Source organism: Brachionichthys hirsutus, chromosome 3 (genome assembly GCF_040956055.1).
Source record: "Brachionichthys hirsutus isolate HB-005 chromosome 3, CSIRO-AGI_Bhir_v1, whole genome shotgun sequence".
NCBI classification, from domain to species: domain Eukaryota; kingdom Metazoa; phylum Chordata; class Actinopteri; order Lophiiformes; family Brachionichthyidae; genus Brachionichthys; species Brachionichthys hirsutus.
The window spans coordinates 4,894,777-4,911,881 of NC_090899.1; the positions used below are offsets into that span (position 1 = coordinate 4,894,777).

The 17,105-nt window shown below is 42.3% G+C and overlaps 2 protein-coding genes across 2 annotated transcripts; both read right to left on the reverse strand.

The window, feature by feature from the left end:
• Positions 1-573: 573 nt before the first annotated feature.
• slc2a3b (solute carrier family 2 member 3b) lies at positions 574-8,898 on the reverse strand. The gene is made up of 10 exons (XM_068759737.1): positions 8,660-8,898; positions 5,999-6,103; positions 5,597-5,757; positions 5,092-5,332; positions 3,834-3,996; positions 3,395-3,582; positions 3,194-3,298; positions 3,004-3,105; positions 2,691-2,894; positions 574-2,611 (listed from the first exon to the last, which is right to left on the reverse strand). The coding sequence occupies exons 1-10, from the start codon at positions 8,681-8,683 to the stop codon at positions 2,354-2,356; spliced, it is 1,551 nt and encodes a 516-aa protein (XP_068615838.1). The 5' UTR covers positions 8,684-8,898; the 3' UTR covers positions 574-2,353.
• Positions 8,899-12,647: 3,749 nt separating this feature from the next.
• cox6b2 (cytochrome c oxidase subunit 6B2) lies at positions 12,648-14,380 on the reverse strand. Its single transcript, XM_068758904.1, has 4 exons — positions 14,304-14,380; positions 13,692-13,824; positions 13,225-13,325; positions 12,648-12,947 (listed from the first exon to the last, which is right to left on the reverse strand). The coding sequence occupies exons 2-4, from the start codon at positions 13,795-13,797 to the stop codon at positions 12,894-12,896; spliced, it is 261 nt and encodes an 86-aa protein (XP_068615005.1). The 5' UTR covers positions 13,798-13,824; positions 14,304-14,380; the 3' UTR covers positions 12,648-12,893.
• Between the last annotated feature and the right edge of the window lie 2,725 nt (positions 14,381-17,105).

A 17,105-nucleotide genomic window follows, 5' to 3' on the forward strand; every position in this document is an offset into this window, starting at 1 on the left:
TCTACTGGAGCAAATCTGTCATTCAAACTATAAATCTATGTGAAATACTCTGACAATTTTTTAAAAAGTAATTAATTCCAGCTCAGCTTTGTTTTCCTTTAAATTGCATAAACAATATGCACCAGAACAAAAGTCTGTAATTTAGTCGAATGTTTTCTTTTCAGAAGAAATTCTCTGAAGGTGAAAATATTCCCTTCAAAATGTGAATCTCTAAATGTTGTCCAAATGCAAAAATGGGACTTCATGGCTCCTCCTCCTGCATTCACTCCTAAAAACAAAATGTCAAAGCAATCGTGAACATAATTTTCTAAACGTTCAGCAGTAGTTGGAGTGAAAACTCAAATCGTGAGCTCTGTTTCAGAATGTTAAATTTTTATGGTTATCGCTGTGGTGCAGAAAGGAATAAAAACCACCGTGCAGAAGTACCAGACAAAACTCTCACACGTTCACAGCCTTTCATAGTTACGTGAACTATTCATGAGAAGAAATGTACTTTGACTCATTGCATCGCAGAGAGAGAAACAAAACAGACCACTCACGTAATTCAAGCCGCACAGGCCTTTAAAAGGTGGATAACTTTATTTATTTGTTTGTTTCTCAAAGCAAATGTCAACTCATATTATTACAGCAGGGGAACCAAAGCCATTAAGACAGTAAAGGCCGTCTTTTGTCAGACTTTTGTCTATCGTGGAGTGAGATGGCGACATTCCTGAGACCGACCGTGTGTGTCAAACGATGAAACCGTGCCCCCCCCCCCCCCCCCGACACACAGCTCATTTACATGCAACAGGGTCACAACCATCTAAAGAAATCATTAGAAAGTAGTCGGAAGTGCAAATAAAAATGCGGCTAAGCTCAAAAGGTGAAACGTGCTTGCTTATGACTGTGCACACATCTAAAGAACATCATTTCTGCCACTCATGAGCATACTGTGCCGTAACAGGCGATCACAACGCAGTCCGTGCTGGAAACAAACTCCACTGATGAGATCTTTTTTGTGCTTTAACCACTGAAATAAATACAATCTGTTTAGGATTTTTATTCCAAATCACCACACCATGTGGCTTAAATCTTAGTGCTTGCGATACGTGTCATCGTCAGTTTAAACACATTCAGCAGAAACAACAAGAATCAAGAACCGCCGATCGGTTTTATCTGACATTTTAGAGATTCTATAGGTGTCAAAGGGGTTTCAAGTACCGTGATACATAAGTGCATTTTCAGTTGGAGGCTGATTAACAGGCACAGTGTTACACATTGAATCTCTTCAAATCCACGCTCCGACAATTTGTCCTCTTGGCAGTGAAAGGAAAGCTTATAACACACGGTTTGAGTTCCGTCTCTGAGACAATGAAGCCATTGTTAAGGCTAAATTATATCCCATTCTAGTCAAAACAACATACAGTGCTTGTTCAAACACCACAAATTTACTGCACCGCCCTCCTTCTTATTCATTTACTCTAATGATGTAGCAATATCTGCAATGGTAAACATCTTGTTGCATAAGCGTCTCAATCCCACAGTGCCTTTTAAATGTATCTTTTTGTACAGAACCCAGGTAGCACCATCAAATCATCAACCATCACTGTGTCATTACGATGTCGGAGCCACAGTGATGAACAAACCTCAGGACTCATGATTCAGGAATAACAGCACAGACCAACCGATGCGCCGCAGCAACCTCCCTGTCGATGCGCTCTCTCTCTCTCGCTCTCTGCTGCTCCTGGATGGAGAGGAATGGCAGCTAACAAAGTCGATTTGTGTTATATTTGGTCCTTTTACTAACAAGGAGGAATGCATCCCCTCTGAAATCACAAAAATGGTACGTTGTGTTCCAGGATAAGACAAAGTATGTCTCTTCCACCGACTGCAGCAGATTCTCCACGGCCGTTCTGTCTGCTCGTTGCAACATTGCTTCTTCGTCCTCCTTTGCTTCGAGGCACATCAGGCGGCCAGACAGGACGTCGGGTCAGTCTTGTTTCAGGTCAAACAGCCAGGCTCCAAAAGCCGCTTTTGCACGTTTGACCTCAAAATGTAACGCCGGGAAAAGCTGAGGACTTAACACGGAACACGCGTTCATCATCTCGCATGGCAACGTCCGTGTTTAACAAACATTAAAAGGCAGTAATTCAGTGAGGCGTGGCCCCTTTTTAAAGTAGGACTACGCATGCCATGGCTGACTCCTTAAAACACTATTTAATTTGAAAAAGCAACACTAAAACATGTTAACAAAAAATAATACTGCATTAAAACACTAATTTGCCTTTTTCTAAACACTATCTCATCTCTCTTTCATCATATGTGAGTTAGGAAAAAAACACTCTTGTTGAACCATCTCGTCTGCGTCTGGCACTTATGGATTCTGTGGAAGAGCCACCATCGGGACCTTCTCTGTGGGGGACAAGGGCGCGGCGTCTTTGCTCCCCGGAGGGCTGACGGCCATCGACTCGGGCATCTGGGATTGGAAGGATTTTCCTGCTTCGGCAGCAAATCCCCGAGCAATGTCATCAAAGGTTCTTCCTCTGGTCTCAGGCACACGCAGGAAAGTAAAAATGAAGAAGAAGACGAGGAGGACTGTGAAGATGATGAAGACATAAGGGCCGCAAAGTTCCTGAGAAAGCAAGAAACATGACATTTTGACATCAAATTTCTACTGCTTGAAGATTTTAGTGACATAAATGTCTCAGTACCTCTAGCTTTGGGAAACCCAGTCCCACCAGGAAATTGGCGGTCCAGTTGGAGAAACCAGAGACGGCTATGGCTGCCGGCCGGGGCCCCTGAGAGAAGAGCTCTGCCACAATGAACCAGGGGATGGGACCCGGACCCATCTCAAAACTGGCAACAAAGCCAAACACAGCAACTATTGCCAGGTAGCTCAGAGATTGATTGGTCTTCTGCTCACAGACAGAAACACAGGAAGGAGGTGATGTAATGAGGGAGAAACGGGAAAACAACAAGAAGAAGAAGAAGAAGAAGAAGGAGAGTCGTGGGAACCCAACTCACCACCAAAGACAGGGAGATGGTCATGATGAGGGCGAAGACCGCCATCCCAGCGAGTCCGATCAGGTGCAAAGTCCTTCGCCCCGCCCGCTCAACCAGGAAGAGCTGGAGCAACACAAGAAAGCGATTAATGCTTGATTATTAATGATCCAATAAGCATCATAATACCCGGAATGTGTCGCCACCCACTTACAGAAACAACAGTGAACACCGTGTTGACCACTCCGGCTCCAATGGTGGCATAAATGGGTTGAGTAACGCCAGCTGTGTCAAATATACCTGTAGAGTAGTAGAAGACCTGAAAGCCGAGGTGGGGGGATGGGGGGGGGGGGGGGGGGAGTTACTGCTTATTCCAACCAATCGTATTCGCATTGCAGGTGTAATATTCACTCACGGCGTTGATGCCGGAAAACTGCTGAGACAGCTGGAGCACGATGGCAATGACGATCGGTTGGCGGTAGTTACGGGAACGGAAGAGCTCAAGGATCGTCACTTTCTGTTCCATAGCCATCCTCATCCCTTCTTCTTTCATTTCCTGAATATCCTCGCTCACATCCTCACAGGCGCGCAGACGGACCAGAGCTGCAGAGAGCAGAGGAGGTGGACGAGCAGAAAGGACTGTCTGAATGAATTATGAAAATATAAGAAGGGAAGGGCTTTTTGAACACATTCAGCGGCTCTGGTTTAATACAAGCAGACCCAGCATACGATGCATTCAGGGCCCAGCTCTCTTCAAGGACTGTATTAAAAATTCAAGTTATTTTCGAGTGCAGTCTCATTAAAAAATCATGTTTCCATCTTGTTAGCATAGTGTGAACTGTTTCACAGCTGACCTTTTCTTGCTTCCTCTTCCTTGTTGAGGGTGATGAGCAGGTAGCGGGGGCTTTCGGGGCAGAATGGAAGCATGATGCTCTGCAGCACTGCAGGCAGGATGGTGAGCGCCAGCAGCAAGGGCCACAGAGCGTCGGAGCCGAGCAGGAACTCTAGACCGAAGATCTTAAACACACAGATGCCAGCGGAGGAAGTGTTTATAGTGGACTGTTTATTTACAGCGTGCTTGTTAAGCCCACTAAACATTTCTTTTTTTGGGGGGGGGGGCTGTCTTGACTTTATCAGGCTTAAGATTCTGGCTGTACTTGTGTACTTTTATCAAGAAACATAAACAGATGTAAGGACTGTGAAAAATAAAGTTATCTAGTATTTAAAACTATCGAAATTAAAAAAGCTTTTTTTCTCTTCTTCTCGGCCGACTGTCAGCTTGTAATATCCCAAACATCATTCCATCTCAAAGAAGATGCAGGAAGATCAATCCTTGCATTTGTTACTTCTATGCTGAACTTTTGTTATTCCCACTTTTCAAGTTATCTTCAATTCTCTGAAGATTCTCAAGTTAATTGAGAATGCATTTTTGGTGTTTTGACCAGAACCAGTGTGAGAAATCACCTCTCTGGGTTTGACCTCCCTTCACCTTCTCCCTGATAAAATAATAATCTCCAAAAGTAGAAGGCGTGCCAGAAGCTTATGCTGTCGGGCTCCTCTCCATCTTCCAGTTTCTGCCCAGGAGGCAGACGTCTTCTCTAAAGCTTACAAGGCTGGCGCTTAGCTATGTTGCTATCGGCTTAGACTGCTGGATGACTTCCCAATGATGCACTGGGATGTTTATTTAATGCCTGTGATAAGCTTGGCTTCATCCTCAGTTCTTGTGTGTTTTGGGTCCTGCAGGTTACCGTGGAGTGTGATTGGATCCACCGCTGGGATCATGCATGAAACTCACTGACATCATCAGGATCAACATCAATAATATTATTAGCAGTTTTCTAATTACAGTTGCTATTCTCAATACTACAAAACTGTGGCTCTCTATTACAATAGCTGTCCTTGTTATTGTGATCACACACATTCCTTTCACTCAAGGCTGATCAATGAACTTTATATTAGAAACAACATACAAACTCTAAATGATGGCAGTATATTATATATTTTTTTGGATGCAGCTTTTTGACCATGCCTCCCTTTATCTTGTGTAAAAAAAAAAAAAAGAAGCAAGCATTAATAATAATAAAATCCCAGTAACACCCCACAGATTCTTACTTGTGCCACCAGGATGCCAATGACGACACCCAGCTGGTGCAGCGTGCCGAAGGCGCCGCGTACAGCAGTGGGCGAAATCTCACCGACGTACATCGGCGTGAGTCCCGTGGACAGACCGCAGAACACGCCGATGATCAACCGGCCAATAATGACCATCTCATACGATCGAGCGAGGGACGACAGTCCCATCAGACCCCCACCAAGCAAAGCCAGGATGTTAGCCAGCATCATGGACTTGCGCCTGGCGAATGGGAGACAAGAAATGACGCAGGTCACAGTTAATGAAATTACAGAAAGGTATCAAAATAAATAAACACAAAAGATATGTCCGAGTAGTGTTAATAAGGATGGCTGCAATAAAAAGTTGTTTTTGCTATTAATTAATGAATTTCTCAACTAACCCCCCCCCCCCCCCATTTCAATCTCATCTAATAAATTCAGGACCGGTCGATTTACGGTCTGTCATCTCTTGGTACCGCAGACGTCTAAATCCCGATGTTCTCACCGGCCAAATTTGTCAACCATGGCTCCGACAGAGAACGACCCGATCATGCCTCCCACACTGAAGATGGCCACAGCAAAACTCCACAATATGGTGTTGGCCCCTGCACTGAAAGGTTCCCCAGATCGCTCGATCGACACATTCTGGAAAAACCTGCGCAGTTTCTGTCAAAGCACAGCAACATGGAATGAGAGGCGGCTGAGGAAGTGTTACCTAAAACATCACGAGGGCTTTTATCAATTACATTTGTATCAATGCACATGAGCTCTTCTATCAGTTCCCGTCAACTGCGCTCTGACGTTAGACCAGACTAGCAAAAATAAGGCCGACTCACAAATTCTATATCTATTAATATCCTCCGACTAGAATGTGTCCAGCCGTGTTGCTACGGTGATGCAAGCACACCTGCTCTGGCGCATTGATGACCCCTGTATTGTAGCCAAACTGGAGCGAGCCGATGACCGCTGTTGAAACAGAGTAGAGAAGGTACAGGGTCACCTTCTGCTTTGGCTGTTGAGAGACACAAATGGAAAATTAGCAGAGTGAACAGATGGAGTTTATGTACAAGCACCCCCACAGTGTTGGTCCCACAAAGCTCTTGTTGTTTATTGAGGCACCGACGACACACAATGAGTCTTTCTGCATCTGCCCGCCCTCGTTTGTGCTTCTGCGCTATAGGTGTTACGACACAGCACAGGCGCCACGGTTTACAGCGCCGAGGTATTTCTCAGTAAGCAGCTAAAGAGAGAAAATACGACCGAATACCATTGTGAATGTGTGTTTTTTTTTTTTTTCCCTGCTGGTTTTGGAATTAAAGTGGGTTTAGCTCATAATAACGAGCTAATACGCTCAATATTATTCTCTGTTCATGCTGTGGAGGGAAATATGTAAAGGTTTCCAACAAAGCAGAACAGAGCAATGGGTGAAAGATGTAAAGTCTACAGTGGGGAGGTATGGAAGGAAAGGTGTAATCCCAAATGATGTTTTATTTTGATTTAACTACTGATCCAAGGACTACATCTCTTTTACGTTTTGTGCAATACTTCAACCATTTGACACATTTTGCAAAGCCTCGTTGTTTGAATCCAGCCTGTGATAATCAAGGACCAACATCCACGTAGAAAAAGTCATTTCAATCATTCAGGATGCACCGTCGGAGAAACATTGATGCCGGTAGATGTGCTATTCTTTGTAATCAAGTGGGTGGAAGAACAAGCTGTTCTAGCAAAAAACATTTACATCGACAAGCACCAGGAGCACCAAACCAAATATCTGCACAGATAACACTATCCGTCATCAGACACCATGAAACAGCGTGTTCACTGGAGAACTCAAGAATGCGTCTGGAGACAAAATGTTTGTTCTCTTATCCTATCAATCGCATCCTTTAATTAATTTTCTTAATTGCAAATAGAAAACCTAAAAATTCAAAACGTGTTTTTTTCGGTGCCTGATGTTAGCGGCTGCTCCCATCACATGCTCAATAGCTTAGGATGACCCATGGCATAGATCAGAGCAAAACACTACATGATATAATGAACATGCAATGATAATAACACATTATGCCAGCTGTAATTATAATACAGTGTGTTTCTCGTGACATATAACAAGGACAGCAAGATGCTCTGCTGTGTTGCAGTCGTTGGGACAGTGTGTGAAGAACAGACAAAGTGACACAGGAAACGCTGCAGGCTTGATAAAGTGACAGAGAACAGGAAACACAACGTTCCAGAAATAGAACAAACACATTATAAACATGCAAATAGAAAATGTGGCTGAACAGGAGATTACATGCATGAAAAACTGCACGTGGGCACGTAGCTGTGGTTGCACATAGCTGCATGCGTGTGCGTGTGAAATGAGCAACAGTATCTGCAGCGACATGCTGGTGTTGAGTAATCTCTAGATGGGATGGATTGCATGCCAAATGGCTTTGGAAAGACATCGTCCATTGGGGAGTGGCTGAACGAGCAAAGGCGTTATTGGGTCGCACAGACATGTCTTCTTGCTCTTCAGGCTGCATGATAGGGGGAAAACTGCAATACTTGCAAAATGTATGGCAAAAATCTGGAATAATAAAATATTTGTGTTCTTCTTTCTTTTTTTTGTGAATGCTAATATTCATTAATATTCATTGTGTCTTGGGGGGGGGGGGGGGGGGGTTTACATAACGACAATTAAGTAGCCTCAAGCAATATATGTCTCAAACTTGACTATCTAGAGGAAGTAAAAGTCGTAACAAGGTTTCCGTCTATGGGGCGACGGTGGCGCAGGTGGTTGAGCGGGTCGTCCTATGATCGAGAGGTTGGCGGTTTGATTCCCGGCTCGGGCACATGTGTACACTGTCGTTGTGTCCTTAGGCGAGACGCTTCGCTCACATTGCCTGTGTGAATGAGTGAGCGCTTCATTGTCGGTGGTGGTCAGGAGGACTGGTGGCTGAGATTGGCAGCCTACCAAGTGTGGAGTGATTGAATAATGCACATACCATGTAAAGCGTCTTTGAGTACCCAGAAAAGTGCTATATAAGATCAATGCGTTATTATTATTATCAAAAGGCAAACCACATGGGCGGTTTGCAAATGCAGATAGTAATAGCTTGCTCACTTTCAATGTTGTCAAAAGAAATTTAAATCTGAACTTTTCCGCGTTCTTACAGGCAACACGCCCTGATCCAGTGTTCTGTCTCTTATATCGCCCTGTTACAGACTCCTCATTCCACCTCTACGCAGCGTGTAAATAAAAGCCACACACAAAAACGCACTCAAGTTTAAACTTGTCACTGGCCAGCCGGTTCACAGCTCTTCCCCTGATAGTCATGTTCACGAAAAAACACTCGACTCTGACTCCCATCTAGTGCTCTATGAAAGGAAAGCTACAGAATTCAAGGACTGTGATAGTAAAGAACGACAAACTCCATTCATTGTGAGGTGTTATAAAAGAATGGCACAAGCAGGTTGAGACTCAGGTGTAGCGCTCAGCAGGTCTTAAAGACTGAAAGTGGCTTTACATAACCCTAAATGTTGAACCACTGAGCTCTATAGCAGCAAAAGAAAAGGTTATCTTTACCTTTTCATCGCCCATCCGCTCCATCCTCTTTGAAAAGTAGCTCTTCAGAAGCTCCTGTTATTCCGAGCTGCAGCTTATGTCTTATAAACACAACGCGTTGTGCAAACAGTCGGCTGGGAAACCTGACAATAAACAAACACAAGAGATCACATGGGAGCAAATATTCACTGCACGACTTCCAGAATTCCTGTTTATCTGAACAGCTCGAGCGTCAAGGTGGAGGATCAGCTTTCATTCTAGTAGACTGTAAACTACAGACCTAGTGTCAGACACTGCTGTGCAATAAATGGATTCAACAGGAGCCGGAGCCGGAGCTGAAAAAGGACTCAATCTCCTCCCTCTGCTAATTAGTAAAACCAGAAAGTCAAAAGATAACTCCTCCTAAAATAACGCACGTAGGTTGTGATGGAGTTGGGTGTGATGCAGTATTTATATTAAAATTAAATACATATATAACTTTAAAATCAGGTACCATGGACACATGACTTAACAAATTAGAAAGATGAATAGATTAAAACTTACTTGCAGCCTACCGTTTTCTGAGTTCAATAAACTGTGTCGTCGGGATGTCTGTTGTGACAAGTGTGCAGCCCTTTGAGTGCATCGGTGTGTGTGCGTGTGCGTGTGTGTGTGTGTGTGTGTTTTATACAACGTGGTTCACACGTTCTCCGGCCGCTTCTTCTTTACGCACACTTTACCGCGGTACTAACGCGCGCATTCGGAGGCGTTGTGGTCATTTCGGGTTTCCACGTCCGAGGTTGTAATTCCGCATTTCCGCTCAGCTGCAGGATGGGGGTCGTGCGCGCGCGGGTGTGCGCGCGGTGCGCATGCAGCAGAGATGGAGGAACAGAAAGCGGTCTCTGTTGCTGCCCATTGGCTGCATCCCACTGGGAGCGCGAGAACAAAAGGCGACGTGCACGGAGGTCAGAAACAAAGCCCGGTCACGCAGAAATCATAAGACCGGCTCAGTGGGAGGTAAATAAATGGGAAGCCCTTCCAACTCTTCATCAGATAATCTTCACAGCCCACCTAAATCCCAGTCTGGAATTTGACAAATTCTCCAGACGCATGGATCCGCGTAACTGGGATTATTATCAAATCCACTGATTGTGTTAATAATGTCACTTTTAATATTTGCAAATACCCGGGGCAGCACCTAAGAGGAAGGTGGATGGCATGAAAAGAAATAGTGAAATTATCATTAGAAATGAAAGATTTCAAGGTTCAAGGTTACTTTATTTGTACCCGGAGGTAGACTTGATTTGCTGTGAGATAAGTTAAAACATCCAATATCCATTTAAGATGTCTGCGTGTCATTAGTTCATAAGTAGCCCGAGAACCAAATAAGTCAAGTAAGTGTGGACATTACAACATCTTAAAGTTCATTACTCTTGCATCATATTTAAACGAGTCACTCTTAAAGTACATGTGAAAGAAAAACCACTATGATGCCACAGGAAAGACCAAATATGCACATCTCTAGTCTTAAACTACCGGTATGTCTGATCATAGTGACCAGGTTATGATTTACCATGACCTGCAGAGCCCTATGTCGAAACCCCACTGCTGCTATACGTTGACATTTTTTAAGAGGAAGACCTTTCCAAAACAACGTGGGGGTGTTTCCTTATACTTTTATACACATTTGCACTCTGTAAAATAACATATATTGTATTCAGTCTTGAAATAATCACTTAAACAATAAAGGGACAACGAGAGAGGAGGGAAGACATCCCCTAAATTCTTGCAGCACTATACTTGTACCCCCCCCCCCCCCCCCCCCCCCCCACACACACACACACACACACACATTGATTTCCTACTGGTTCCGGATCAGTATGGTAATAGTTATTTAAAAGCTGATGGGCAAACTTGTTACACGCTAATTTAGTGTAACATTTACTCACTATTTTGGCACAACATCGCCACCCAGTGTTTGAACACTTGTCGACTCATGCTGACGCCAGATAACCTCTCTTTAAAGTTGTTAGAATCTCTTCAAAGAGTTTTTACATTTCATGGCACAAACTTGATATTTGTGTCCGTTTTACAGAGTTCAGCTAACAGAAGGGAGAACAAACCCTTTCTGACATGTCAGGACAAAATCACAGCATAGCTGAGATGAATGGCACGACAACGGCAGATGTGGCAAAGATATAAGAATATAGGAACATTACAACCGTGACCTGACCGTAAAAGCGGCAATTCTGTAATACATTACAATTAAGTAAATCCAATACATTCACGCTTAAAATGACATATTATGGGAATGTGATCAACACATAACGAACAAGTCCCTGGCAAAGGGGTAAAGAGGTAACATTTATTAGTCAGGCTCATGTCATGTGTGGTAAATATTCAACTTTAACAGAGGATCTGCGTTAGACACTGAATCGTAAGACAGCAGGGCTGACTGTCGCATCTTATAAATCATTGATATTCTGCCCCTCCAAAGACAGATCTACACTCGAGGGAGCTTCCACAATTCATTCTGTGGCCAAATTGAACCTTTTCTCTATCTGATTAAACATCTGTATTTCAGGCAGGCTTTGTCATCATTCTCAGCATACAGTGTTTTGTCACTCAACTGATTTTTGCAAGAGAATCTTTAGAAGAAATACCCACAATGTCTTTAGCCGAGTGATCTCGAATGAGCGCGTCCTTGTTTAGAGGACAAGAATGCCAGAGCTGGGGCAACATGACCAGGATTGTGTTATTGGCATGCTGGAGGCGGGCGGGGTGGTCCATCAGATAAATTGTAAGGCTGGCAAATGCTCACCATTCTACTGGAGTGTTTCTACATGGGCGTTATGTAAGGAGAAATACCAAATATACTGTATGTAATAACCCAGAGTCATCAGAATCATGCAGCAGGCGCTGGTCGTTTCAGTGCATGATAAGGATTACTGCTGAACCCACATCTGTCTCAACTACACAATCACAAAGTTAATGAGGAAAAAAATACAGGTTGTCATTTTCAGTTTAATATATATCATACCATGAACCTGTGCATTTTCAGACTGTTCCAGGACTTCACCGTCATTTCTCTACTTCGCTCACAGAGGATGTAAGCTTATAACGTGCAGTTCCAATATTGCATTTGTCTTCCAGACCGCAGCCACTGGCTGCACAACAATCCTGGCCTCTAAATCAGGGGTGGGCAAACTTTTTGACTCGCAGGCCAAAATTGGTTCTAAAATTTGACAGAGGGGCCGGGCCAGGAACTGATGGATGGAGTATTTGTGTGAGCTAATATAAATGACACATGAGGTTTAATTATAATACAATTGTATTTAGTAATATAATTTGGACAAGATTGGCGGGCCAGATTAAAAAGCCCAACGGGCCGCATATGGCCCCCGGGCCGTAGTTTGCCCATGCCTGCTCTAAATCCTCCCACTACTCAAGATGTCAATTTGAAACACTGCCTCAACACATTTTAATCCAAGTACTCCAGTGTCAAGTAAAGGATTGCGACTAAAGTTAATAAAAACCAATAGATCTTAGCATGAATAATGTACAGTTAGTTCAGAGTCAATAGAACCTGTGGTTTTGTCACCACTGCCACCTTCTGGAAAAACTTTGTAGCACAACAGAGACACACACACGAGGGTTATACTGTGTCGGTGTAGGATGTTATCTCGTGCACAACGGGTTAATCCAGAAACTACAAGCCTCTACTGGATATTTTAAGTCTTGATATTAAGACACGGAATGCATAATGATTTGGAGTTGTGTAAAATATTTCCCCTTCAATACCCTGGCTTTTAACAAAGATCTTAATTAGGATTAGGATTATTGCAAGATATTTTCACTATGCTCATCCCTGAACATGTCAGTCACTGAACACTATAAAAATCAGTGGCAGTGCCTCAGTCTTGTTTTGTCTTGTTACAGTTAACAACATCAAGAAAATGATTTGCTTGGAGAAATGACCCAAAATCAAGTCCAAAAAAGTCCTGAAATTGAATAATGAACATCCTTTCAATTGAATCCAGATTGTATTTATTGATAAATCAATGTTGACCGGTACTTTACAATAGAGACAGCAGAAAAACCTCAGACGCTAACATGCAGCGTAAAAGGTTGTGCATGTTTAAGTTAGTAACAGTAAGATCAATAATAATGATGACTGAAATCTGTTTCAATATGCCCAACAACACACAACAGAGGTACAGGTGCAAGTAGAAATCTCCCACAGTGGACGATCCTGTTCAGAAGGAGTCCGGAGATTTCAGATCTTTCCTGGGAAAGATCCATTTTCCACCTGGTCATCCCAATTGGAAACCTGTTGGGAGAGATAACTTAAGTATGCATTTCAGCACAACTATGTCAACAAACAGGATTTGACAAACTTCAGACAAACTTAAACATAAAAAAAGCTCAATTTTCAAAGAGCAAAACAAATTAGAGAAGTAAATATGCATACCAGAAAAAGGGAAATCAGGTGAAGGCCTGTCTGGGCTATATATATTAGTCTTAATTATCAGTATGAAAAGGTATTTACAAAGAAAGATTATTTGGTTGCCCTCGGTAATGTACTCTGAACTGCCGGTTTAACTTACCCAGCTTGTGGGACAGAGGCTCTTGTAAACCTTCTGGTACCATTCACAGGGAGCCACATCTTGATCTTTGGCTGACAGGGCCTTGTTGCACCTGTGGAAGTCTGGAGCCAAAAAAAAGTTCAAAAGGTATTCATCTGACAGATCACTCATCCTAAAACTTTGATTAATAAAAAAAAAATCTAAGTGAGTACAAGCATAACTATATGTCAAGTCTCAAAAATGCTATTGTACAAGTGTCAAACCAGAGGTGCATCGTTTGTTGCATCTACTTCACATCATCAATGTTATAATGATACAAAGTTCCTGTTTTTAGCGAAAGTAGCTACAATATAATTTCTAACCAAAAATTAAGTGACTTGATTTTCTATTGATGCGCCATAGTTTTTTTGAGCTCTCTCATTTTCATCTGCACACTTTATCCTTTTAAAACAGTCAAGTAGCTTCAATTTATTGATCCAGATCCTCACCCAAATAGTTCTGGAAACAGTTGCGGGTCTGATTGGTGTTGGGGAATCGGGCGTCAAATGGAGCTGTCCTGTAGCACTTGATCTTCTCCTCAATGGTTTCAGCCATCTTTATTAGTCCAACGAAATGAGAGGTCTGAACGGCAGAGAAAACATACAGTATGAATTAATTGGGCACATTAAATGACCCTTTAGTCACATCGTCATCTTTGTAATCCCAACAATACGCTATGCAATATAGCTGTGGATGCTAATGCCAGAATAGCCTTGTTTAGGCTACTAGCTGTAGCCTGTACTCTGTGCGACTTAATTATCAGGCTCAAACATAATGTTCAAGTGGGATATGCATCTCTTGACAAAACAATTACAAGAATCGCACGACCACATCAATTCAAGTTAACATAGTTTGTGTAGCTTTGCAAGTCAAAAATGGTTAGCTAAATCCAGTTATTAGCAAGTTGCTAACTTGTCAGCATATCCGCACGGAGTCGACTATCAAAACAATGACAACGCGTGAATGTCCCACCGCTTAGTGGTCTCTATATTACAAATTAGGTTAAATATACATAATGTCAGGATAAATAAAACCAATCTCAGCCATTATCAACAGCTAACCTTGGACGTTTCTCGATGTGTCCTCGGTGCAGTCCTGGAACGTCCTTCTTCGGCAACGCGCAAAGGATAATGGGAAACCGGATGTTCGCTGTATCCGTGAACAAACATCCTGTTCTTTACGGTAGCTACTTCCGGGTTTGTGGATAACTTTGTTTTGATGTCAGTGTCTGCATTTTAAGTGCCTAAAACTAATCATAGGGACTCAAACGCAGAAATTAAACAGCATTTGTATATAGTATAAGGCCTAAACTGTGTGTAGTATACACTTTATACTATTGGCCGTTTGCCGATACCTTCCTTTGTTTGTTAGTTATGTGTGTTGCAAAAGGCGCTAATGAAGTGCTACGATAATGCTAACAGAGCCATTGAAAAGCATGGAGCATTGTTAGCCAATGCTACCACTGGTGCTAAAATGTTTCGAATTATTGTGATTTAGTGTTGCTGATTTGTATATGTATGTTTACCTAAACAACTGTTTTGATGTATTGACATATTTATGAGCGTTATGAAATTTTACTAGTAACTGATTTATGGTATATTTTTGTCACTTTATTGTCATTGCCAGCACAGTACGTACCGAAATTGTTGTAAATAATTTGATTGTTTATAATACTCATGGTGGGTTTTTCTCGACCTTGTTTTTTGGTCAGGTTTTTTCCCCCGACCCCAGACTCCTCTTCAAGAGGTGGCGAGCTGGACCCGCTAGGACGTTTTTTGTCTTTCTAATTTTCAATCTTCCGGGCATCTTCAGTTGATGTTCAGTTCCCGTTCCCAGAAAACTGCCAGAAACACTCAAACGACGTGACCGAGGCTTCGCTCAAAGACCACATTATCATAATTCCCTAACTCTTTTTTCATGGATTGGGTCATTTGTCAGCAACAATCACATTACTTCCACCTTTTTGAATTCTGATACTGAGCAAAAAAAATAAATCGTCTCAGCCCCAAAACGCTGGAGAAATCATTTTTGAATAAAAATGAATGAAAAAAGTTATGAATTGACATTGACAAGAATTCGCATATGTCTGGTCATTTTTTCAAAACCTTTGATTCCAAACCTTTGATGGAATAGTTCAGAGTGGAACATACTAAAAGGCTTTGAGTATGTTCCACTCTGAAATCTTCCATCACACATCAACCTGATCAACACGTTTACCATCCCTACAGTACCAGCTTTTTATTAGAATTTGTAATATATTAAAATCAACAGCAGATGGTAGCATTTCGAGGCTTCACTGATGAACCATTAAGTGAAGCAAAGGGCTGAGAGGCCCCATTGGTTCATGGCTCTTCATTTTTCCCATCACTATCCCCAACTCACCTGTGTCCAAACCTTCAGGACTCAATTCTGCAACTATACTACACAAGCCGAAAGTTTGAAAGGGGAGGAGGGTTATCATTGTATTCAGTCTAAAAATACAGAATTGGGAGGATATAGTTTGTGGTCTGAGACATGGAGGCACTACTTTCTCTTCCCATCACAATCTTTCTATGAAAGACAAGCTCAACGCTCACAGATGTCTCTGTAACTTCCTGTCACTGTATGTTTTCCTTCATCTTTTTAGCAAAACTTCCAACTGGTTTCTGTGTTTGTAACACATGTTCTCATAAAATGCTCATCATTTCAAATCAATTAACTGATTTCCTTTGTGATGTCATTTAACCTCTCGGGTGAAACAGTGACCTCCGGTTTCTGTTTAATCCAGCTTGAGAAAAAGACATATAGATCTAGCTTCAAATATGGCGTAGAACTGAGTGCATAGGATTCCTGATGATGCTCAGCTCTGTATAAATTCACCCTTTTCTTGCTTTCTACCAACCCCCCAACTCAGTCAGGATATAGGTGTTGTCCAGTGCAAAGGAAGGAAATTCTGTCACTTAGAACAATGGGCCCGTTTCTCTATCTATAGACCCAGAGAGGCTCAGAGCCAGATGGCGAGAGGGACCAAATGTTGTTCAGTCAGATGAAACGAGTATTTCATGAGTTAAAGAAGATATGAAATAGGAATTAGATATGTATCTGTAGACTTATGATACACTTAGGTCTTTTGAGAAATGGCATTTTTCTGCAGGAAAAAGAAACCATTCAAAGCTGTTAGATAACTTTCAGCTGGATACTTTTGCATTTTGGTAGTGGTGGGAAAAAAACTCTGTAGCGCACGACAGGAGGATCAGAAGGGTAAGTGTTCTCACATTCAAATACATAAAAGCGATTGACTTTTGCATCGCACTGATTTCATGCATTTCAAAATGTTGCATCATGGATCATGCGGAATAGGCGCTTGTCAAAAATCATGACCAGATTTTAGGTTTGATGTTTCAAGGTTCCGAGATGGGCAGTGTATTTCGTATAGGCCACTAAGTTCCACCAGTAATGGCAAGAAAGAAAGTGTCGTCCGTCATAATTTACTCTCTGAGACACGGAGTGGCCTTTGGAGTGGGTTCTCCCAATCAGTGTAAGCTGAACCAGAGTCCTAGAAAATGCACTTCCTGTTTGTTTGATGGTGACAAACTCGCTATTTTCAAGGGCTGGTTGGATGTTTTGAGTTAATGCCTTTCCGTCTGTTTGCACCATGTTGATGACTGCTGTAGGTATCCTGTTGATATTTTTTTTTTTTGGGATGGTGACATCAGGCCATTGTTTTATTGTTTATATCCGGTCATTGATGATAAATATTCGTCATTACTTTCTGCAGGCGGATAAGAGATAAGGGGAAACGTGACATTTGCAGTATCTTACACACATAGCGCACATTATGAATTTGAAAAGCGGCATTTGTTCTTAGTGTCAGCAGGTCTTTT